The 24,870-nt window shown below is 42.2% G+C and overlaps 1 protein-coding gene across 6 annotated transcripts in view; it reads right to left on the reverse strand.

Annotated features, from left to right (window-relative positions):
• The window catches only part of SERPINB5 (serpin family B member 5), a 42,101-nt gene extending 23,628 nt beyond the window's left edge, over nt 1–18,473 (reverse strand). The window contains exons 1-3 of one of the 6 annotated variants that reach the window (XM_080821649.1): nt 18,160–18,473; nt 8,042–8,149; nt 7,529–7,610 (exon numbers count right to left, since the gene is read on the reverse strand). Coding sequence is in view for 1 of the 6 variants with exons in the window: in XM_080821644.1 (XP_080677770.1) it covers nt 18,160–18,272 (113 nt within the window). In the remaining 5 variants the exon portion in view is untranslated. Of the gene's footprint in view, nt 1–461; nt 642–7,528; nt 7,611–8,041; nt 8,150–18,159 lie in introns of those variants that run through there. The other 5 variants (XM_080821650.1, XM_080821647.1, XM_080821651.1 and 2 more) reach the window with 5 other exon arrangements.
• Between the last annotated feature and the right edge of the window lie 6,397 nt (nt 18,474–24,870).

The raw sequence follows: 24,870 nt of genomic DNA on the forward strand, positions 1-24,870 counted from the left end.
TCCGCAGGTACACAAGGGCAACCCTGGGAGGCCACGTGGGACCGGAAGATGAAATGTATGAAACAGAAGGAATATGTGACGGTTGTAATGATTCACACTTCTCAGAGAGGGCGCGGTGCCCCCAAGAGCTCTCCAACCTCCACCTTTCCATGTCAACTGGGCTAGCTTATCCTTCCAGAACGCCAAAGAGGTACTACCTATTAAACAGAGCGGCGATCACAAAAGAAGAGGGTCTATAAATTAAATAAATTCTGCTTAGCAAAATATGTAATACCAAGTTGACAGGACAAAGTGCTGCGTGAAGTTCCCAGTGATGAGGAGTACACAGCTCTGTCTTCGCGGAGCCTGCATTTCCTGCCTCCCCGTAGCTCCTTCACTGGGTGGGACCTACACCCTACCTAGCAAATCTGTTCTCAGGAAAGCACCTCCAACTAAGCCAACTGCTTCCCTGCTGTGCTCACCTAAGATTCCCTATTATTCATTTACCACAGTTTCCTGATCAGCTGTTGACTGCACGGTCTTCTCTATCCGACTTCGAGAATCTTCACGATAAAGACCAAGCCTCGTTCAGTTTTGTGACACCAACCCTTGGTGCGGACTCGATAGACGGTATGCAGTCCATAAATGCTGGCTGTCGAAATGAATGAGAGCACCTCGTTTTGCCAGACGAAGACGGACGGATAGTTTCCCTTCCCCGGATGCATGGTTATTATTAACCAGGATCAAAGCCATAAACTAACGAGTCGAACTCTGAGAGTAAACTCGCAGGCATCCGTGGGGCAAGTGGAGATGAGAAGGTCATCGGAGGGTGACGTGGGCAGGATGCCCCCACTCTCCAGCCCTAGTGGGGAAATGTGGGTTTGGGGGCAGAGTCATACATTGGGAGACACACCATACCTCTCCTTGCTTGAGCCGTCCTGGACAAAGCGCTTAACCACTCACCTCAGTGTCCTCATCTGTAAAATGAAATACACATACACATGGAGACACAACACCCAGGGCCCGTCTGGCCCACGGTGTGTCCTCCCAGATGACGCTGGATATTGTTTGGCCGCTTTGCCTACTCCTCAGGCGGGACAGGCTCAGGGAATCATCATAATGGCCCAAAGGCTGGTGCAGAGGCTTCACACTGAATTCACCACAATAATTTTTTTTTAAAGATTTTATTTATTTATTTGACAGAGATCACAAGTAGGCAGAGAGGCAGGCAGGAGAGAGAGGAGGAAGCGGGCTCCCTGCTGAGCAGAGCCTGATGCGGGACTCTATCCCAGGACCCTGGGATCATGACCCGAGCCGAAGGCAGAGGCTTTAACCCACTGAGCCACCCAGGCGCCCCAATTCACCGCAATAATTTATTGAACAGCTGTTGCCTGCTTGCCACTGTGACCCAAAGAGTTTTAAGAGACCCGCGCTTAAATCAGAGAGCTTGGGCCCTTCTCCCTTTTGATGTTTGAATTCCCTCTGCAACCCTCCTGCTCAGTGCTTGTCAAACCTGGACAGAAATGCCTCCGGCGACAGAAATTCAGCAATGCCCAAGGAAGCCCGAACACAATTCTGACTGTTAGAAATGAATATTTCATTCAAAATACTTAGTGAGGGGCGCCTGGGTGGCTCAGTTGTTAATCGTCCTTCAGCTGAGGTCATGATCCCTGGGTCCTGGAATCGAGCCCCACATTGGGCTCCATGCTCAATGGGAAGCCTGCTTCTCCCTCTCCCACTTCCCCTGCTTGTGTTCCCTCTCGTTGTGTCTCTCTCTGTCAAATAAATAAATAAGACCTTTAAAAAAAAAAAAAAAAAAACCTAGTGAAAACCATCTGCCCATTTGTAGGAAGTATACCATTTGCTGTATGATTCCCCAATGACCTCTCATTTTCTTCTCTTTCATTTGCTTCAAAAACCATGTGTTGGACTATGTATTAAAGAGATTTTTTTTTCTTTTGAGAAAAGAAATATAGCTTAAAAAATGAATTATCCATTCGGTCATCAAACAATTTTATCAGACCTAATTTTCCCTAGTTCAACAAAAACAGTCACCGGTCCAAATATTTAATAACCCAGGAGACTGATTCGTGGGTGCTTTTTCTTACCTGTAGTCTGAAACACTGCAAACATCATAAGTTGATTACTCAGCATTTTGGCTGACGGATGGCTTGCCACACCTGGGCACTCCCAGGAACCATTCAAAGGAGCTTTGTTATAGCCTGCTTAGAATTATATCTCTCTCTCTCTCTCAATCTCTTTGTCTTTCTCTGTCTCTCTCTCTCTCTGTCTTCCCTTCCAAGAAGATAAATTTCAGCCAAAAATTCCTGAGTACTCTCCCCAGATATCTACAAATCATCAAGAGTTTTTTTTCACCGCTGCTAGGTATGATTCCCACCCACGCATATGACAGTTCTCCCGCACAACAGGGGAATAATGAGAACCGTGCACGTTCCCAACTATTCACAGACATCACACGATAAAGCCCCCACCCAGTCCGTGAGAACAGTCACCTCCTTTTCACATGTGGAGAAACTGAAACAGAAAAGTTAAGGCAACTTTGCCTTAGAGTTTCTGATTGAGACAGAAAAAAAAAAAGTGTTCAAGATCCCAGATTTATAATCCTTTACCCAAACTACGTCCATTTCAAGAATCCAACAGCTTAATACACTTTCATGCTCTGTGACTTGTCAACATCTAGTGTTTGAGAAGCCTAAAATTCTGTCTAGAAGAAATTTTATATTAAATGATAACCTGTAATGGAAAATGACTCACATGAAATTTCTACTAAGATGCAAACTTATGGGTGGGGGGGACTAACACTGAAAAAACAAATAAAGCATAAAGCAAGACTCCAGAATTAAACCACAAGCAGATAGTACGAGTGATTCAATTCTTCATACTGAGTATCAGGGGATATCCAAGCAGAAAATTCAATATCAAATCACTTATATTCGGTTGATGGATGAAGAGGAAAAGAAGATGATGGTGTGGGAAAGAGGATTCAATTCATCTTGGCCTCAATTCTGAACCACACTCTATGGCTCGGTAAGTATTAATCATCAGCAAGAAACTTAGCCTCTCTGGGCCTCAGGCTCCTGCAACATAAAAAGGAGAGAGAGGCTGGACCCATGGTTCTAATGTTTTCTGTAGACGGAAAGGTCAGAGAGTGAAACTTGCCATTTCCTAATCAAAAAGAGCTCAATGAATCTAGAAAATGAACAGTATGGAGTGCCTTGAACATGATACAAAAATAAAATGAAAATTCAACTTATTAGTTCATTAACAATTGGGTTTTAATTCATTAGGTAATCAAGTTACATGAACTGGTGACTTCTCATTCAGCTCTTCAAATATTTGTATACATAAGCTATTTTAAAATTTTCCTTTTATATGTAATTCTTACAAGACCAAAGGAATGAATATATGAATCAAAATATAATCTTTCCAAAATGTCTGGTAGAAGTAAGAATTTCAATACAGCTGGCAGAAATGTAACTTAGTCAACTCTTCTGGGAAATAACACTATCAATTTGGCAATATGTGACCTTTTTAATATTCATCTCCTTTGACCCAGTAACACAGCTTTTAGAAATCTTTCTTAAGGTAATAATTACAGATAGTCAATGATTCATGTACAGAAATATCCACAATAATATTACTTATAGCAAAAAAGCTAGGAACCATCATAAGGAAATATCCATCATAAAGAAAATAACTAAATATATGTTTTTGAAGAGTAGTGTCCACAAGATTAAGTTGCATAACAGTAGGCTAAAAAATATATACACACATATTGGGGTGCCTGGGTGGCTCAGTGGGTTAAGTCTCTGCCTTCGGCTCAGGTCATGATCTCAGGGTCCTGGGATCATGAGCCCCACATTGGGCTCTCTGCTCAGCGGGGAGCCTGCTTCCCTCCCTCTCTCTGCCTGCCTCTCTGCCTACTTGTGATCTCTCTCTGTCTGTCAAATAAATAAATAAAATCTTTAAATATATATAGATATAGATATATAGATATACACACATATGTATTTAGAGACTGGTTCTTGCTGTAATGCACTTGAGGTTGACAAATGGCCTGTGTGTGTGTGTGTATACTCAGGAGACTTACAGACAGTGCATCAAATAATTTAACAGTAATCATTCCAGCAGATGAAACTGAAAGTGATTTTTAGTTTATTTTTATACTTCCCTGTATCTGCCAAATTTTCTATATGTCTTGTGATTGAAAGTTAGGTTTCTTGACAAGCTACTTTCAAAAAAAGCTACCTGCCACAACTGGGCGTTTGCATAATAAATCTCTAGCTGGAGTCAGTGATTACCCACACCATGCAATAAAGGCTATGCAACTCAAAGGAAAATGGCGTTTTTTAAGAAGCAGAAATTCCAGGGGCGCCTGGGTGGCTCAGTGGGTTAAAGCCTCTGCCTTCGGCTCAGGTCATGATCTCAGGGTCCTGGGATCATGAGCCCCACATTGGGCTCTCTGCTCAGCGGGGAGCCTGCTTCCCTTCCTCTCTCTCTCTCTGCCTACTTGTGATCTCTGTCAAATAAATAAATAAAATATTTTTTTTTAAAAAGATTAAAAAAAAAAAAAAGAAGCAGAAATTCCAGAATTTCCGTTGATGAGGTTCAGGACCGCTCAAAAGCCCAGCGGAAGCTGGTGTCACGCCTCAGCCCAGCGACCGGGCCCAACCCCTCCCTGGATGAGCCAGGCCAAGGAGGACGGAGCCCAACACCCTGGGGCCCAGGAGCTTCTCCAGGAGGATCCCCGCCCCAGGAGGGGAGCACAGGTGGGAACAGGCCCGACCCTCTTTCTCCCTCCTCTCACCTCCTCCCCCGCAGCGTTAGCGGCCGTGCTGACTCGGTTATGGGCCTTGCGCTTTGCCTTTGCTACACAGTGCCACTAGAGCGTGTCAAGGAGAAGCCGACTCACAGCTCTAAAAGAAACTTGGCCATCACCAATCCAAATCCCTTGCTTCCAAACGGTGAGACTTAAGCCTACGCTGTCTTGTGTGCCCATTTTTAAAAGTGACGTAAGATCTTTCACTGCATGCCTTGTAATAACCTATTTTATATAAGTTCTACTTTCATTCCATTTTATAAATGAAAAAAAAAAAAAAAACCAGAGGGACAGGGTTATTGAATAACTTCCCCCAGGTCACAATGTTAGTAAATGGTGGAACCAGATTCCGGTTTAAATCCAGGTGGTGTCCTTAACAAATACACCATACTCTCGTATGAAGCACCGTCCTCTTGGTTTAAAATGAATTTTAACGTACCTATTTCATGTGGACTATGGAATATATTGTGTAAAATATATGAAGTACTCCTTCCTCGAATGAGCATTGGCTCTGTGATGACAGGACCAACTAAATGAGAGAGTGAGTGTAAGAATTTACATGTATCAGAAACATGAAGTCAACTGGCTTCACTTGGAGGAAATTTTCAAGGAAGCTTCAAAGGAATTTGGGGGGAGGAGAAGAAATGTATGAATCAACCCACACTCTGCATGTAAGGCACCACACCAGGCTCTTCATGTGAGAACTCTAGTTCTGGGCTCTACCTCCTAAGATGGGTTTACAGGTAGAACTTTCTATCCATTGTCCTCATTTCCCCCACACTTTGAGGACTCTGGGATTTGCTTCCTGGAGCTCCAGATCCTCCCAATGTGAAACTTGAGACCTGGCCTTTCTTCCCTGAGCCCCATTCTGTGCATGTACCCCTTCATTCACGCCCATATATCATGTGTATCTGAGCTCAGTTCCCCCCGGACCCCAAGCCACATGAGAACAGGACCACAGTTTCTTTGTCTCTACCTTTCTACTCCCTCTTCCCAGAACTCATGCAATGCTTTGCACACTAACATTAAATAAGCATATCTGAAATTTGTAAAAAAACAACACATGAGCAGAAATCTGTAGTGGGAAAGCAATAAGTTATCTGCAGCAATGGTGGGTGCAGACAATGACTGTCATGAAAACAACTGGTGTCCAATTCCAAGAAAGAGAGTTGCTGTTTTAGTGTTTTCAAACATAAAGGATTAAAAATTACAGTAAATAAATCAAAGTTTTCTTTTTCTATCTAATTAGATCAAAATACTTATGCTACTGGTTCTTTGACACCATCATCCATCAGAGTCTTGGTGGGGGGCGGGGGTGGGTGACAGAGGTAGTAGGGGGATGAGGAGAGAGGGACAGGAGAGGAAGTACAGTCAAATTGCAGATTCCCAGATCCACATCTCCAGGCACTGTGATTCCATAGGTCTAGGCCCTGGAATCTGAATTCCTCTCAGTGGTTCAGGGCTGGTTGTTCACCTATCATCCCTTCAAAATCACAGGCTTCTGGGGCACCTGGGTGGCTCAGTGGGTTAAAGCCTCTGCCTTCGGCTCAGGTCATGATCCCAGGGTCCTGGGATCGAGCCCTGCATCAGGTTCTCTGCTCAGCAGGAAGCCTGCTTCCTCCTCTCTCTCTCTGCCTGCCTCTCTGCCTACTTGTGATCTCTGTCTGTCAAATAAATAAATAAATAAATAAATCTTCAAAATCACAGGCTTCTGTCTGGTTCCTCGCCGACACAGGCCATCCAGCGGTTAGTGGTGAGACTGGCTGATTCCCACCTCTGCCATTTACTGACTCTGTGGCCTCGGACACTTACTAAACTCACTTTCCCCAACTCTTCTCATCTGTAATATGAGGTGACATTAGCAACTCTTCCTGTTATGAGGACGAAATCGGAGAACACAGGTCAAGTGCCTTGAAGAGTTCCTGTGACCGATAAAGGTCCAATAAATATTAGCCATCGTGATTTTTACTCACTAAAACTTGTCAGAGAAAAAAAATGTAGATTTTTTTTTTTAATGGAAGAAAATGTAAGTCTATAGAGCTTGAGAGGAACTAAGAATCACTGGCTGTACCACATGCATGCACAGACATACACACTCACACACACATATATCCACAAACATACACACCCAATTTATATGAGGTTTTCCCTTTCTGCATTTGGGTCTGGGGTTTTTTTTATAAATAGCAAAGAGCAACAGCAAAAGAAAAACACGAAAAACAAAAATAAAAGTGGAATTCACTGGTAGCAGTAGAGGAGGATTAAGACTTTGAAGAGGGGGGACACCTGGATGGCTCAGTTGGTTGAGTGACGGCCTTCGGCTCAGGTCATTACCTCAGGGTCCTGGAATCAAGCCCTGCATTGGGCTCCTTGCTCAGCAGGGAGTCTACTCCTCTCTCTGCCCTGCTCATGCTTTTTTTCTCTCTCTCAAATAAATAAAAAAATCTTTAAAAAAAAGACTTTGAAGAGGGGAGTATATATTAATATTTCATATTAAATCATAGATATTTATTAATACTATCCCTTCAACAACCTATAATATGTTCCAACTTACAAGTTCTTATTGCACACCCAACCTTTTCCCCAAGGCAATTTTGTGTATATTATCTCTTTCAAGCCAGTTATGTTATCATGATTCCAATTTTACAATTGAGAAAACTGATATTAGAAATTTAAGTAATTAAAAAAAAAAGAAATTTAAGTAATTACTCGTGAAAGATGGAGCTAAGCTCATCCCAGACCTCAGACTCCGAAGGCTGAGCCTGTACCAATACCACACCATCTCCGCTGCCTAAAAAAAAAAAAAAAAAAAAAAAAAAAGTTAACAAGTAAGTATGGAGACTTAATTATAGCTCAAGAATGGAAGAAAATAAATGAATCAAAGATGAATCCCTTGATATTTATTATCAGTGTTCTTTTCAAAAGCAGTTTTGAAGAGGAAACCCAGAGACTCACCACAAAGCCAAACCACCACCCTGACTCACTTGGTCAGAATCAAGCTCCCTCCCACCCCCCTGTGCGAAGCGCCATTCATTGGCAAGAGTCATGGCTGCCCTCCATAATGGGTGTCTCCCACACACCCCTCTATGATAGAGCCATGATTCCAGCATACCCCTAAGCTGAATTATATTGCCAGCTCCACCTTCTATTAATATTAAAAAGATGATGTATTCACTCCCCTTGTGTAAAACAATGTGCCCTTCATATTAGTGTTCAACCTACTTTCTTCAAGCTTCTAGTGTTTCCAGATTCAATGAGCAAACTAGTGGTAGCATACTCTGAGCAGTCATGACTTCACAGGAAGATATCTTCCGTCAGAGAAGGAGGAGCCTAAGGAAAGTGGAGCAAGGCTTTGAGTAGATTTGGAGTAGGAGGCAGCCGTGTGAGACGGCCAGGATCCCTCCTCCTTCCTGTCCAAAAAATTACAAAGGTGCCTTTAAACAGCTGAGCAGCCGTAACGTCAAAGCTAGCTTTAGGTTAGGGAAGGAGAAAAGCTAAGAAGGAATGCAGTTCCTTACAAAAAAAAAAAAAAAAATTAAGTCAATAAATAGGTTTATTGGCACACGAATTGAGAACTACAAATAGAGAAGAAACAGGACGTGCAAATTAAACTGAGATTTCTCGCCTGGTAAGTCTTACATGTAGAATTTGATTCCTGAACTAAAAATCTACAGTACCTGGAATGTATTAGCAGTTCTTCCCAAGGAGGAGATAAACTCCCAGGTCATCATGAAGCTCACCAGTTGGGTTTTAGGTTAAGGTGTGGTTAGGTGACTAATAAGACAAACCTAATGTCAGAGGGAGGCTTCTGGGTGTCTTCCTTTTGAACAACTCCTCCTGCTGCCTTGCTTTTCGCCTCACTCTCTCGTACCGCTGGCAGAAACGCTCGTGGTGATGAGGCAAGCTTGCCCAAGGTCTAAGCAATTACAGGCTGTTGGGGCAATTAGCCTGGGTGGAGAACACAAATTTTGTATGTTCCAGCTCCAAAGTATTGGGGTCATTTTAACTTCACCACCACGACGATGAAAAATCCGAGTGCTGACACTGATGTTGAGAAGACCGATTCCCAAGAATTATATTATCTTTTGTTTGATCCGCGCTCACGATTACATGTGCTCTATCAGCAGAAACTATGTTCAAACTTCCACACAAATACTATCTTTCCTTTACACAAGAAGTAATCAGTGTAGATGAAATAATTCTAACTTAGAAAAAAATATATCATTTTCCAAATCCCAGGTGTAGAATAGCTGTGGGGTCTGAATCTAGTGGAGAGTCTCCAGTCCTCATCACACAAGGATATTCACAGTGGCAACATGTGTGAGATATTTATTTTTAGTCATGTGATAAACATTTGCTCACCACCTGCCATCCATCAGGCCTTACAATATCAAATGCTTCCCTGACAATACCCACGGCACAGCAAGTCCTCAAATTTCTGCTCCCTACACAACTCATGGTGTCAGAACTGACTCAGAGGTCTCTATTCTCTTTTTCTCTGGCTCTCCCTGTATCTTTTTCCCAGCATGAAATTCTAAATTAAGCCATACACAAATTATATTCTCATCTTTCATGGTGTCCTGTTGGCTTGGGGCAGGTTGCTCTCCTATCTTCTTCAAGTCTCACTTTTCTTATCTTTAAAATGAGGTTAATAACACCTACCTATGGGGGAGATGAGAAAAATAATTATCCCTGAAATACTTTGAAGATGAAAAGGGCCACATTACTCTTGGTGCCCATTGTCTGGCAAAATATGCTGATTTTTCTATTTACATTGGCATGTTCTTCAGGAAAACCAAAAATGAGACTGTCATGAAGAGTCTGGGTGCTTAATTCTTGGCAAATAAGCAAACACCCTCTTACGGTTGCATTCTTCCACTGTCTTAAAGAATACACTCTCCTAACCAATTTACTCTTTTGAGAATGGAAGCAAAAGGGAAAGAACCCAATATTTATTTTGACTTTTCTATGCAAATCTCAGATAACCAGGCAGTTGGTAAAGAGTTTTCACTTTATAGAAGTATCCCAGCTAGGGGCGCCTGGGTGGCTCAGTGGGTTGAGCCTCTACCTTCGGTGTCTGGGATTGAGCCCTGCATTGTGCTCTCTGCTCAGCAGGGAGCCTGCTTCCTCCTCTCTCTCTGCCAGCCTTTCTGCCTACTTGTGGTCTCTGTCAAGTGGATGAATAAAATCTTTTTGAAAAAAATGAATATATGGTACTGCTGGGATTGGAGACAGGAACTGTGTCAGAAAAAAAAAAAAAAAGAAGAAGTATCCCAGTTAATGAATAAAGAAGTTACAGGATTATAGCACCACTTTATAACCACAAGTGAACTAGTACATGTAGGGCATGATCATCTGTGATTGATATCATCACAGAAGGAGACACAACTGGACATTGTGTATTTCTTTCTTTTTTAAAGATTTTATTTATTCATTTGAAAGAGAGAGAGCACAAGTTGGGAGAGGGAAGTGGAGAGGGGCAAGCAGACTCCCTGCTGACATTATTGAAACATTGGGACAACTGGAAAAATTTGAATGAGATCTGTGCATTAGATAACAGTGTCACGTGGGTAAAGAAGATACGGTACATGAACACACACACACACACACACACACACACACACACACACAGAGGAATATTACTCAGCCATCAAAAAGAATGAAATCTTGCCATTTACAACAACATTGATGGAGCTAGGGTATATTATGCTAAGTGAAATAAATCAGAAAAGACAAAATCAGAAAGACAAAAACTATATGATTTCACTCACATGGAATTTAAGAAACAAAACAGATGAAGATAGGGGAAGGGAACAACAACCAAAAAAAAAGAGTGAAAGAGAGGGAACCAAACCATAAAAGACTCTAAACAATGGAGAAACTGAGAGTTGATGGAGGGAGGTGGGTGGGGAATGGGGTAAACGGGTGATGGATATTACGGAGGATGCCTGTTGTGATGATCACTGGGTATTATATGTAAGTGATGAATCACTAAATTCTACTCCTGAAACCATTATTACACTATATGTTAACTAATTAGAATTTAAATAAAAATTGGGAGGAAAAAAGATAACAGTATTATGTCAATGGTTATTCCCTGATTATAATACTTATACTATGATATGGAAGAAAATGTCCTTATTTTGAGGAAATACATGTTGAAATATTTAGAGGTAATAGGGCTACATGTCTACAATTATTCTCAAGTGGTAGAGGCAGAGAAGGAATAGTAAAGCAATCAGGTAAAATAATAATATTTGGACAATTCAGGTGAAGAATACAAGGAAAATCCTTTTATTATTATTATAATTTTTCCATAAGTCTGAAAAGTTAAAAAAAAAACAATTTGAGCAACCTTAGAGTAAGTGGAATTTTATAACTAAAACTTTACTTGTGACTTTATTTCACTTTATACAGTAATACAAATGAATTGGGAACATCAGATCAAATGTTTTGAACCTGAGATAGAACATTCAAATAAGCAGAATCCCAGAGCAAAGAATTAGTGGGTCCCACTTAGGCAAGAAGAAACCAGGGTGGTCCACTGGTCAGGATCTGAAGAACTATTCCCCCAGACAAACAAGAGAAGGGTATGGCAAACTCAGGGGCCAGTCATTTCCATTCAAAGTCTAGCTCTGAGGAAATCAAGCTCTTTTCTCCAACTTCCCATCCCCCACATCCTTGTTCTCCTTACCCCACAGAAGCATCAAGACAAAGTTCTGGAACCCGGCTGGAATGGATGAGAGTCACCAAAAGCAATGTAATTTGGGGTAGGTCAAAAGTACCCACTCTTTATAGAATGTTTCTGTGTTTCATTTCATTTTCTTATAGTTTCAAATGTATTTGAATTAACACACATAGCTTTTAGAATTAAGATTCCACAGCACTACTGACAAGAACAGAAACCAACACTTTTGCTTTTCAAGAAGATATTCTAGGTAAAAACTTACATATACTGATTATGACTTTGATCAGAGTAATACCTAGATGAGTTGTAAAAATTAAAAATTGATGTAAAACTATAACACAAACCTACAGGAATCCTTTATCCATATGAAAATGAGTTTTCTCAGAATTCTTTGAAAAAATACAAATGACTATATATTGGGTTGAACACATAAGAGAAACAAAATCTAGGTCTCATCTTTTATAATACTATAGTTAGAATGTTTAACAGTTATGAAAGAGCTATGGATGTCATAAATCAATGGAATTGTAAGCATTGTGTAAGGAAAGGGGTAAGGAGCCACCGTGATTACTCACAGATTCTGAGTATCTCTTTTGATCTAGAACTTGTTTGTTAACACCTAAAATCCCATTTGTATAAGCTGTGATTTCTTCACCTAACGTGTGTGATGCTTTTGGATAAACTTACCTATAGCCAAAATATATAGCAATTCATAGTATTAGAAAAACATTCAAGTGTGAAAGAAAATTCTAGAACGATGAAGAAAAAATATATATAAGAAATATATATAGATATTAGAATTTTTTGTCATATGGACAAGTACTTGAGTTATCCAGTTGCTATGGGCTGAATATCATGTCCCCACTAAATTCATACATTGAAACCTAAGCCCCACTATGATGATACTAGGAGGTGCAGGCTTTAGGAGGTGCTTATGTCATGAGTGTGGAAATTAATATTCGTATGGGGTTAGTATTCTTACAAACGTGTTTAGTATTTATAAATGGGATTAGCATTCTTATAAAAAGAGACCTCACAGAGCTCCCTAGCCCCCTCTACCCTATGAGGACACAGTGAAAAGACAGCCATCTATGAACCAGAAAGCGGGTCCTCTCATCAGACACTGAATTTGCAGGAACCTTGATCTTTGACTTCTACCTTTAGAACTATGAGAAGGAAGTGTCTATTGTTTTTAAGCCTTAAAGTCTGATGGAATTCCCTTTGCTAGTTTTTGGACTTGCCTGAGACCCATCACCCTTTCTTGTTTCCCATTTCTCCCTTTTGGAATGGGAATATCTATTTTATGCCTGTCCCACCATTATATATAACTTGTTTCATTCACAGATACACAGCTGGAGAGGAATTTTGCCTCAGGACGAGCCGTACCTCAGGTCTTACCCATATCTGATTTAGATGATACTTGGATCAAACTTTGGGCATTATACTTTAGAGTTGATACTGTAATGAGTGAAGATTCTTGGAGCTATAGACCGAGTAAATGCATTTTGTACACAAGAACATGAATTTGAGGGGGCTAGGGGAATAATCTTATAGACTAAATGTTTGTGATGCCCCAAAATTCATATGCTGAAGCCCTAACCCTGAATATGATGGTACTTGGAGACAGGAGGAAATTAGGGTTAGATTGGTTCATGTAGATGGGTTCTTCACAAGGACATTAGTGGTCTTACAAGGGGAGGAAGAAACAGATTGATCTTTTACTCTATCATAGGAGTAATCAACCAGCACCTTGACCTGGGACTTCCCAGACTCTACCAACTGTGAAATATACATTTCTGTAGTTTAAATCATTCAGTCTAGGGTATTTTGTTATGGCAGCCCAAGGTGACTAATGCAGGTTCTAAGACAATTTAATGGGGGAAAGAAGAGTCCTTTCAAATAATGGTGCTGGGAGATCTGGATATCCACTTGCAAAAGAATAAAGTTGGACCTCTACCTTATACCATATACAAAAGTTAACTCAAGATGGCTCATTGCTATAAAACTTTGAGAAGAAGTCAAAAGAGGAAATCTTTGTGACCTTGGACTAAGCAGTGGTTTCTTAGATATGACATCAAAGGCATAAGCAACAAAAGAAAAAAATAAGTAAATTGGACTTCATCACAATTAAAACTTCTGTGTTGCTAAGGACACCACCAAGAAAATGAAAGACAGAAGAAAAAAAAAAAGTATTCCACAGAATGGGAGTAAACATTTGTAAATCAGGTAAGGGATTTGAATCCAGGATATATAAAGAATTCCTATCTCTCAAATAAAAAGGCAAACAATCAAATTTTTAAAAAGAGGGCTAAGGATTTGAATAGATATTTCTCAAAAAAAAAAGTATACTAATGGTCAATAAGTACATGAAAAGATACTCAAGTCTCATTAATGATTAGGAAAATGCAAATAAAAACCATGAAATACTACTTCACACCCACTACAATAGCTATCATTAAAAAGAGAGAAAATAAATATTAAAGATGTAGAGAAACTGGAACACTCAGACATTTCAGGTTAGAATGTAAATGGTATAACTACTTTGGAAACCAGTCTGGCATATGACCCAGCAATTTCACTCTTTGGCATAGACCTGTCCCAAAATGAAAACATATGTGCACAAAAACTTGAACATAAATGTCCATAATAGCATCATTCATAATAGTCAAAATAAAAACAACCCAAATATACACCAGCTAATGAATGGATGAATAAAATCTGGTCTAGTCATACACTGGAATATTATTCAGCCATAAAAAGGAAGGAAGCACTGATCCATGTTACGGGCACAGACAAAGCTTGAAAACATTATGCTAAGCAAAAAAGTCAATCACAAAGGACCATACATTGTATGATTCTGTCCATATGAAATGCCTAGAATAATCACATCTATAGAAGCAGAAAGTAGAGGGGTACCTGGGTAGCTCAGCTGGATGAAAGTCTGATCATGGTTTCAGCTCAAGTCATGATCTCAGGGTCATGGGATCGAGCCCTGCGTCGGGCTCTCTGCTCAGCAGACAGTCTGCTTGAGATTCTCTCCCTCTGCTCCTCCCCTGCTCTCTCACTCTCTCTCTAAAATAAATAAATAAATCTTTAAAAAGGAAGGGGAAAAAAAAAAAAAAAAGGAAGAAGCAGCAGCAGAAAGTAGATTAGTGGTTGCCTGGGACTAGGAGAGGGAAAGTTGGAGTGAACTGGGGAGTAACCGTGAATGGGCGCCAGGTGTTTTAGGGTTAATAAAAATGTCTAAAATCAGGGAGTAGTGGTGGTTGCACAACTCAGTGAATATGCTAAAACAAACAAACAAAAAAACTAAATTGTGCAATTTAAGGGAGTGAATTTTAATGCGAATTATATCTCAGTAAAGCAGCTATTTAAGAAAGAATTCCATAAAGTCAGAATAACCCATAAAGGCTAGTAACGAACCAGCTACTCCTTGAAAAGAATCAGAGGCTGTTGCTGTTTTAGAGGCCCCGGAAAGATAAGAAACCACACAAGATGAACCAGAGACTCTCACTGTAAGACAGTGGGCAGAGCGATCGCATGGAGGGCAGCCCTCCAAACCTTGTTTTGAAGGTGACCATGCAGACCACGTAGAGAAAGAATGAGAAATTCACACTTCGGACAGACATGCTGGTGAGTGGCTTGTTTGCAACATCATACAGGAGTAACACTTCTCAGAAGCATTCCAGATATCATTCCAGAGCACTACTGAAAAAATCTAAAGCCTAGAAGAGCAGTCCCTCGTTCAAACGCAACATCTGCCTTCAAAGTTCTTGTGTTGCGATCCACTCAGAAAAATGCAAACTTTATCGGAATGCCCAAAACACAACATTCCTATATTTAATTAAAAAGGAGCACTAGAGGGAGAGCCCCTCTGTTAAACCAGGAGTTAAGGGAGTAATGGGTGGGGCAGTTAATGGTGGTGTCCAAACAGCCCCAGGCTACTGGAAGCTCTCAGTGAGTAAGGATGAATCTGCCCAAAGTCAAGGCCAAGCCCCATTAGTCCCGCAGCCACTGACGGCACAGGTCAGGAGGAAGCTGGATGATGGCTGGGGTCACACCCCTCCACAGAAGTTGTGCCAGGTCAGTGTGAAACACCACAAATGAGGACATGAGTGATTAAGTATTTTCTTTCAATTATTATGCATGAATTCATGTCCACTGAAACTCAAAACAACTATTAAATGGGGGAGAAACAAGAGACAATTTTTCTGGGCAGCCCCTGCTTGGGAGGAGCTGACTGACTTACCTGGAAGGGGTCTCTGGTCACAGTGAGTACAAGTCACTGGTACATGGGGGAGAAAATAGACCTCACCCTCCTTTCCAAGAACAACACTCCTGATAAATCAGCAACAGTGTCTTTATCTGATAACAAAGTTGTGTCCAATTGGTTGATCATTCCTCATGGTACATGCATGAGACCTATCTAGGTTATAAAACAATGCTTAAAAATAGATTTTAATAGGGGCAATTTTCCATTAAGGCATTCTGGTTATCAGTTCATTTGAATTTCAAAACTGAATTAAATTCTTTTTCATTCTTCTATAGCATCTCTTGGTGGAAGGAGGTAGCAAAAATTATTAGAAGAGGTCTTTGGCACCAGAATCCAATGCTGGTTTCAATACTCATAAGATATATGCCCTGAGATTAACTATACGATATTTCTGAGCCTCAGCGTTTTTTTATCTATAAAATGGGGATAATTACACCAAACTCATAGATTGCTGTGAGATTGAAAGAAACGCATTAAATTGTAAGTAAGCACCATTTTCTCCATGTATGCAATCGAATGCCAACTTCACCCTAGGATTCTGCTGTCTAGCTAGGATCCTCCTTGCCCAAACCACATGTTGGAATTAGGCAGAGAGCGGTTAACAAAGCCAGGCGTCAAGCCCCGCCCCGCAGAAACTCCTGTGTAATTCATCGGCAGGGAGGGAGGCGGGGCCCAGGCATCAGTACTTGCAAAAAGTTCCTGGGGGATTCTAAACAGCAGCCAGGGTTGAGACTCACTGGATAGGAAGTAATGTTCTCAAATTGTGATCCCACAGAATCACCAGGTTTGGTTGTAAAATGAGGATTCCCCCCTACACTTATGGGGTCAGAATTTCTGGGAAGAGCCCCCAAATCTCCACTTTTAACAACTTCTCCAGCCAATTAGAATGTACTAAAATTCAAGACTAGGAAGGAGGTGTGGGGGGCAGGAGGCTGGTGTGGCCAATGCTTCCTAAATCTGGTTGAAAAGACTTTTCTCTGAGCCCCAGTCCCAGAAAAGATTATTTTATTTTTATATCTCTTCTCGCGAGTTTGAGGCTTGGGAATCACTCATCTAGATATCCACCACTTCTATGACTCAGATACAAAGGACCAACTAACTCTACCATACATGATCCAGAATCTGTATTTAGGATGAGGAACTCTTGACCCAACTTAACTCTCACATTTCAGATGAAAGAATATGTAGGAGACCAAGGTACCTGTTCATTTGGGAAGTAATGTAAATTCATCTGTTGGGATTCCCCACCTTCCCTCTCCCTTTGAACTTCTCCCACCTCTCCAGCTGCAATAAGAGGAAAGGCAAAACCATAATATATTTATTCAAGAATAATAGATTCATCAATATATCCATTAGATCTAAATATTCGTGGATATATACATACATACACATATATACATACATGAATATATATGCACACACATATAAATGCACACATATATACACATATATATTCATTAAATTTATTTGAGAATATTCCTTCAGTGAATTGATCCTTCAATGAACTGAGTTGACTTTTAACAAGACGATCTAGAGCCTTTGTTCTGGTCAAGGAGAATGCCCTGTTCCCTGAATAAACCATTTGTGTTCCTGCTTTGTGCCATTTTCATTCAGTGCATCTGGAACATTCCGCTTCCCCTCCCTCCACTGGTGAGCACCTTTGATGTCTAGTTCAAATGAGAAGCCTTCTTCCAACAAGTACCATCCTAACTACCTTCTTCCCTTCCATCTACCTACCAGAAACAAATTATTTCTCCCTCAGGTACAGTCGAAGCTGGTGTTCAACTTAGGATGACAGGAGGCCAATAGTCTCTGTGTTATCTCCAGGAAATGCTGCCTCCATCCTGCCAGTTAACCTCTGGGATAAACTGGACATTCAGAAGCTGTGTTTTGAGTTAACAACATACTGTCTGCTACATCCCCCAAATACTGAGAGCAGACCTAAGGAATTGCTAGAACCATAGAGCCAAGACTGGGAAAGATTTCAAACAATGAACTATGGAATTCATAGATCATTAGGTAATTTTGATCACTCACACCTTTATAACGAAAACCTCATGAGGATTTAACCAGGAATTGTAATGTAACTATATTGGGGGGATGTGAGGAGGAAAAGGAGCCGAAAGTGTGAGAGAGATAAAATTCTCATCCACCATCAAAGGAAGTTATTAGGTCTTGTGGATTGAACTGTGGCTCCCAAAGAGATATTCTGAAATCTTACCTCCCAATAACTGAACATGACCTTACAGGGAAATCGGGTCTTTGTGGAGGTTATCAGGTTAAGATGGGTCCTAAGCCAGTAGGACTGGTGTCCTGATAAGACAAGGGAAATTTGGACACAAAAACACAGCATGCAGGGAAGAAGACAGGAAGACCTACCTGGACAGGGGCCATGCGATGATGGAGGCAAAGGAATTGAAAGTAGTTGCTTCTGGGTAGTAAGGACTTCCTTCAGTGAGCATGTTGAAACACTGACTTTCTAAACTATGCATACCTTCTATTTTGATAAAAATGAAACTTAGAGCACCTGGGTGCTCAGTTGGTTAAGTGACTGCCTTTGGCTCAGGTTGTGATCCTGGAGTCCTGGGATTGAGTCCCGCATCAGGCTCCCTGCTCAGCGGGGAGTCTGCTTCTCCCACTGACCTCCTCTCATGCTCTCTCTCTCTTTCTCATTCTCTCTCTCTCTCCCACATAAATAAAATCTTTTTTTTTTTTTTAATGAAACTTAAAGCTCAAAAGTAAGCCGTAAGATACATGGTTACATAGCAGAGGTCGCAGCTACGATGCTTATAAAACAGACGGAAAAGGCTGTGGGGCTCGGCCACCAGCTACAGTTTCAAAGGGCGATCCGACAGAGTCGGCATTTCAGACGATGCAGATGAAAGCCGTCGTGTGCTCTAGAAAAGTCTGACTCAGGAAGTGGGTCTGGTGGTAAAGAAGACATTGATGTGGGGATATATGAAAGAATTAGAATAAAATTGCTTCAGAAATGTGCATTTAGGGAAACGCAATACTTCCAAATGAATGCATTCTTTGGGTGACAGAATTTTGAGTATGGGTATCAGTAATTGAATTAATTAAATATAGATCGAAAGGAAAAAAGAAATGGACTGGACCAGTCACTGCCTTCTCATAGACAAAATCCTATTTTCTTTCTTTTACAATTGAGGGAACTGAGCACCAAAGAGATTAAAAACGGCCTCAATTGGCTCAGGCAGGCAGTGGGCCAGGAAGCCTGGAATCTGACCTTCCTGCTTACTAGCATTTTGAATTTACCATTTGCGTAGCCCCTTTCAAGCGGGGACAGGATAGCACCTATAAGCCCTACTAAGCCTCATGACTCTTTAAGGCAAGAAAGAAACAAATTCTAGTCTTCGTGTTAAGTCAATGGAAGAACAGAAAACACAACGAGATCATTACTACTAGTGAGAAAAAAGCCTTTATGTATACGGCGCCTCTGTTGTCAGGAGGTCATGCTATTAATCCACAATCCTGCTCCTTCATGAAGAAAGCAAGTAGCAATTAGCTTCCCTGTTTTACAGATGGGTGTATGGAGGCCAAGAGACGCTACCCATAAATCTGATAACCTAGATGAAACGGACCCATTCCTTGAAAGACGTAATCTGCCAAAACTCACAGAAGAAGAAATAGATTGAGTCGGTTGATATCTAATAAAGAGATTGAATCAATAATGAATAATCTTCCAAGACAGAATGCACCAGATAGGTTCACCGATTACCTACCAAATATTGAAAGGAAAAAAAAAAATTACACTAATTTTCTATAGTCTCTTCTAGAAGACAGAAGTGGAGGGAATACTTTCTGACTTGTTCTGTGAGGCCATCATTACCTAATACCCAAATCAGACAAAGACATTACAAGAAAACTACGGAGTCTTTTCTGACAAAACAGAACATAGGCCTGTTGTACAATCCAGCAATCACACTGCTTGATACTTACCCAAAAGAGCTCAAAACGTATGTTCACATAAAAACCCGCCTATGGATGTTTATAGCAGCTTGACTCATAAACAACCAAACTTCGAAGCAGACAAGATGTCTTTGGTAGGTGAGCGGATAAATAAATTGTGATCCATCCTGATCATGGAATACTAGCCAGCTTTGAAAAGAAAGCCCTCCGGCCGTGAGAAGACATGGGAGACACGTAAGTGCAGATTACTGAGTGGAAAAATTAAAAAAAAAAAAAAAAGTATCCAAAAAGGCCACATACCATGATTCCAACCACGTAGCACTCTGGAAAAGGCAAAATTGTGGGGATGCCAGAGGGTGGGTGAGGGGGGTATGAAGAAGCAAAGCACAGAAGATGCTTAGGGCAGTGAAAATACTCTGTACGATACCCTAATGATCGATACATGTCATTGTACATTTATCCGACCCCACAGAATGGACAACCGCAGACTTCGGACTTTGAGTGGTTATGACGTGTCCATGTAGATTTGCTGATTGTAACAAAGGTACCACTCGGTGAGGGACGTCGACAAGGGAGGAGGATGCGTATGTGTGGGGACAAGGAGTATGTGGAAAATCTCTGCACCTTCCTCTCAACTTTGTTAGGAAACTAACACTGCTCTAAAAAATACTAACTAACTAAAAACTAACACTGCTCTAAAAAAATACCATATTAAACCCAGAGGCCGAATCAAGGGGTTAAATTTAACATCAGCAGGAGGGGGGCAAACTGAAATCCCACACCACCTCTCACCTCCATTCCACCCCCCCGGTTATCATAAACCCTCTAGGAGAACTCGCTTCTTTCCTCATAAGACAAGACAGCTGGCTCTTGGATGCAGATGTGAGTGGGCAGGTTCTCTGCCCAGGATCTGGGCACAGCTCCCATGGGATCTGTTCCAGTAGAGGATCACCCCAAACAGGCCCCTGCAAGAAAACCACAGACTGTAAGCTGGTATGAATGAGTGTATCTCTCTGTTACACATTCGAAAAGAACGTTTCACGAGGGCATGGGGCAAGCCCCGTGGTTCTCACTGAATCTTGGTTCAACACAATGGACTCACACGTTGAGGAAGGGCAAGGAGGGAATTCGGGGGACAGTTTTTAAGAGGATCCTATTTTCCAGCCTGGTCACCCCAGGAATGGGGCTCCTGACCTGTACCTTTGAGGAATAAATGCTGACCACACCGATCCCTCATGACATTCATTCTACCTCAGGGACACACACTGATGTGGTGATAACAAGTCACACATATGGGGCGCCTGAGTGGCTGAGTCGTTAGGCGTCTGCCTTGTCTGGGGTCATGATCCCAGGTTCCCGGGATCTGGCCTCACATCCGGCTCCTTGTTGGATGGGAGGCCTGCTTCTCCCTCTCCCACTCGCCCTGCTTGTGTTCCCTCTCTCACTATGTGTCTCTCTCTATCAAATAAATAAATAAAATCTTAAAAAAAAAAAAAGAAGAAGAAGAAGTCACGCATATATGTTTGCATTTCCAGAGACGTATTTACATCTCAAGGAAGGAGAGGCCAAGCGCAACCGGTTTCCCTGGGGACTCGTTTTTTCTAACGTCCTGTCAGCCTCAATGATGGTCCTCCTGGGTTCAGGGCCAACAAGTGACATCACCGCCGCCCTACTCAGACAGCACATTTTAAGGAGACACTCAGCTTGACCCACTCAGACATCCTGGGCTTGGGACGGGCGAGTCATATTTTTATAAGCCACCACATGCTTTCAATTTATTCCATTTTCGAACGTCTCCGCATTTACTCAAGGATAAAAGGAAGCCAGCGTTCGTGCCCAAGAAATAGAGTGAACAATCCTGTTTCAACTACAACACTTAAGTTGAAACAATGAAAATAAATAAATAAATAAAATGTTTAGGGCCGACGCATAAAACAGAATACAGGTTACGTTCATTTACTTGGAATTCCTCCACATCTCGGACCCTGTTTCCTCCCAGGCTCCCTGCTCTGTCCCATTAGCTCTAGTTCTCCGCACACCCCCCAGCACCTCCGCCCACGCAGGTCGGGCCACGTCCACTGTTCTCTTGGGAACAGAGGGGGCGCTCGCGAGATAGGATTGCAGGTGGCTCGCACCCTCCCTCCGCGTCTCTCATTTACCTGTCAAGCCTGCCACGCAGCCCTGGCTTGGCCAGAATTAAGGAACCAGGCGGGGAGGGCTTCTTCCCCGGGTTCCCAGGTGGGGCGGCCCTCCAGGGGAATTGTCATTCCAACAGCGTGTGTGTATGCACGGGAGGGCGTGTGGGCGGGCTGTGGCCACGCCCCTTCCAGGGCGCTGGGGTGCAACCCATCGCGTCCTAATATCCACCCTGGGGAAGGGAATAGCGCCCGGCACGGTGAGATTGAATGTGACTGAGTTTGTTCTGGGAGTGGAAAAGTTTTAAATCAGCAATGCCCCGCTCCGAGTGATTGGGTGTAGCTGAGTTGACTTATAAGTAACCAGGCTATTTTCTTTTCTCTTTGTTAGAATTAAATTCAATTATCCAGAGGCTTACATTTTTATGTCCGATTTTTTGAAAGTTCATCACATTAATGCACAATTTGCCTTGTATCTTTAAACATCCCCTTTTTATAGCTGCTCTATCTCCCTTCCTTAAAGCACTTGGAATTTGACTTTGAACCATGACACCACATCCCTACAATCTTTGCCAGTGGAAGGTGAGTTTCATCCAGTTCTCTCAAGGGAGACCTTCCGGGACTCCTTCTGCCTCCTCCTCCCCACATCCTCCTCATAGCACTTATTGTACTTGTAATTGCCTAGGATCATCTAGTTTACTACTTATTTACTATTGTGGTGATCTCATCGACTGGACTATAAGATCCATGTGTTTTCTACTACATCTATCCCTCGGTCCAGCATGGCGTCTGCCTTATGCTAGGCATTCAGCAGAATCTGGTAGACACTCTGCTCACACACTTACAACTCACAAACCTCCACAAACACCTACAAGTTCCTCTGGAACACAAGAGGGCATCCAATCTAACGCCAACAAAATGAGGGTCGAACATCTAACACAAGTAGAGTTAATTTATAGCAAAAGCAAACGGGTGGCTTTTCCTGGAACACCACCCACGCTGCTCAGTCACAAACAGTTTCTACTTGGGACATATTTCTGGGAAAAAAAAAAAAGCCCCATCTCCATCTTTTGGCATTGTCCTGAACCTTTAAACAATCTTAATGGAAAACCATCCTGATGATTTCTCTTTTTTCAGAAGAAAACACAGTTCCACTTGGGTTAGTTCAATGAGCGCACTCAACGTAAATGACCTTAATGATTTACTTTTAGCTCTTCCAGTTGTAGACGAACTTGGAGAAAAAGTTGACCAATATAAACATGGGGGCATGCGAGGAACGTCCACGTGTGCAAGCAAAGTCAGGGGAGGACGTTCAGGGATTGGGATGCTGGTTAAGATACAGCAACAGGTGTGGAGAGATGGAAGTCCCTTGCCTAATGAATCCCTTGGGGGGGGGCTTTCATTGCCACTGGCATTCCATACCCTTCTTGCAGGGGCCCACAGACTGCCACGTGCCTTATTTAATTTATGTATTCCTCGAACATTGTCTGGGATGTCTTAAACACCTGAGACCTAGAGCAGAAAGGCATGGACCTTATCCTCCGAGATTCCCGGTGGAGCAATGAACCCAGTGAATGGTTATAACCTGATGGGGGGCAAGAGATAAGACAGAGCGGTGCATGGCATAAACTGAGAGCAGCAATCCAGCTCGAGGAGGGGCAGAAACTCAGAGAGGAAGACGGGCTGGGAAACGGGAAAGGTGAGCATGGGTGGTGGGGGTGGGAGGGGAAAGGGCTGAATCCTCACCTTCCAGAGTGAAAAGTTGAAAGATAATAACTAAAGCTGGAAAAAGCAGAAGTATAAATACATGCCTGCTCTTTGGAGAACTAGAAGTAAATTCTGAAATGGCTAGTTCAGGGGCGCCCGGGTGGCACAGTCAGTTAAGCCCCAGACTCATGGTTTCAGCTCAGGTCGGGAGCGGGGATCATGAGATAGAGCCGGTATCGGGCGCCACACTGAGCACGGAGTCTGCTACAGTTTCTCTCTCCCTCTCCCTTTGCCCCTCCACGCCTCTCTCTCTCTCTCTCTCTCTTAAATAAATAAGTCTTCAAAATGGCCAGTTCAGAAGAGGTGGAAGAGGGGCCCTCTAGGAAGAGGAAAGATAGAAGCAAGGGGGGCTGGCGCTCTCCATAACCAACCACTCAGAACTCTTGGCTATCACTGACAAAGCCAAAAACCAAAAATAAGGAGGAAGAACATTCATTGAGGACTTACTTTGAAAGCTGTGTAATATCTATCATGTGGAGATACATCTAAGCAGTTACCTAAAGTTGAATGTTTAAGCTGCTTCTGTTTTTGCCTCCTAAAATAAGGCCACATTGAACGGTTTGACCCGTGGATCTCTTGGTCTGTATCTTTGGTGACCTCCCTGGGGTGGTTTCCCACTCAGAGGCATACCCTGTTAGAAAAGCCATGCCCTCCCACCCTCACCCATGGCTCCTTCTAATTAGAACCAGCAAAAATGCCCTTGAGGACAAAGAGCTTCATGATCAATAGTAAATTTCATCAGTTTAATTATAGATGTATTTTAATTAGTTAAATTACATATGTTGATGCATTAGCTTAATTTTACATATGCATCTTATGTTTAACTAGCCCACCCAGCCTCAGAGCCCACAGGAAGGGGAGGGAAAGCAAGCCAGGCGTGTGACCAGAAGTCTCCAGGTTGTCTGGTTCCTGGGCCCAGATGTGGGCTTGGGTAGAGCTCTACAGCTGAGTATTACAGCCATCTCAAGACCTGCCGGAGGAGACTCAAAGAGCTGTTACCTACCTACCATCTGCCAGGAGCACGGCCCCCAAACCCCACTCTCACAAGTGCAACTGTTGTTGGCACAGAGGGTCTGAATGTTTGAAAGCTCTGGGTGCACAACATCAAACCGCTTTCCAGCACCTTCTACAACATAGCCTCCACTGGGAATGAGACACAGGAAAGGAACAGGAGCCTCTAGGCTCCTGCAAGTCAATTTTTCTGTACTCGATGGTCCTTTTTCTAAACAGATTTTGAGCAGATTATGACATGATGCCC

This window comes from Martes martes, assembly GCF_963455335.1.
Source record: "Martes martes genome assembly, chromosome: 13".
Lineage (NCBI taxonomy): Eukaryota > Metazoa > Chordata > Mammalia > Carnivora > Mustelidae > Martes > Martes martes.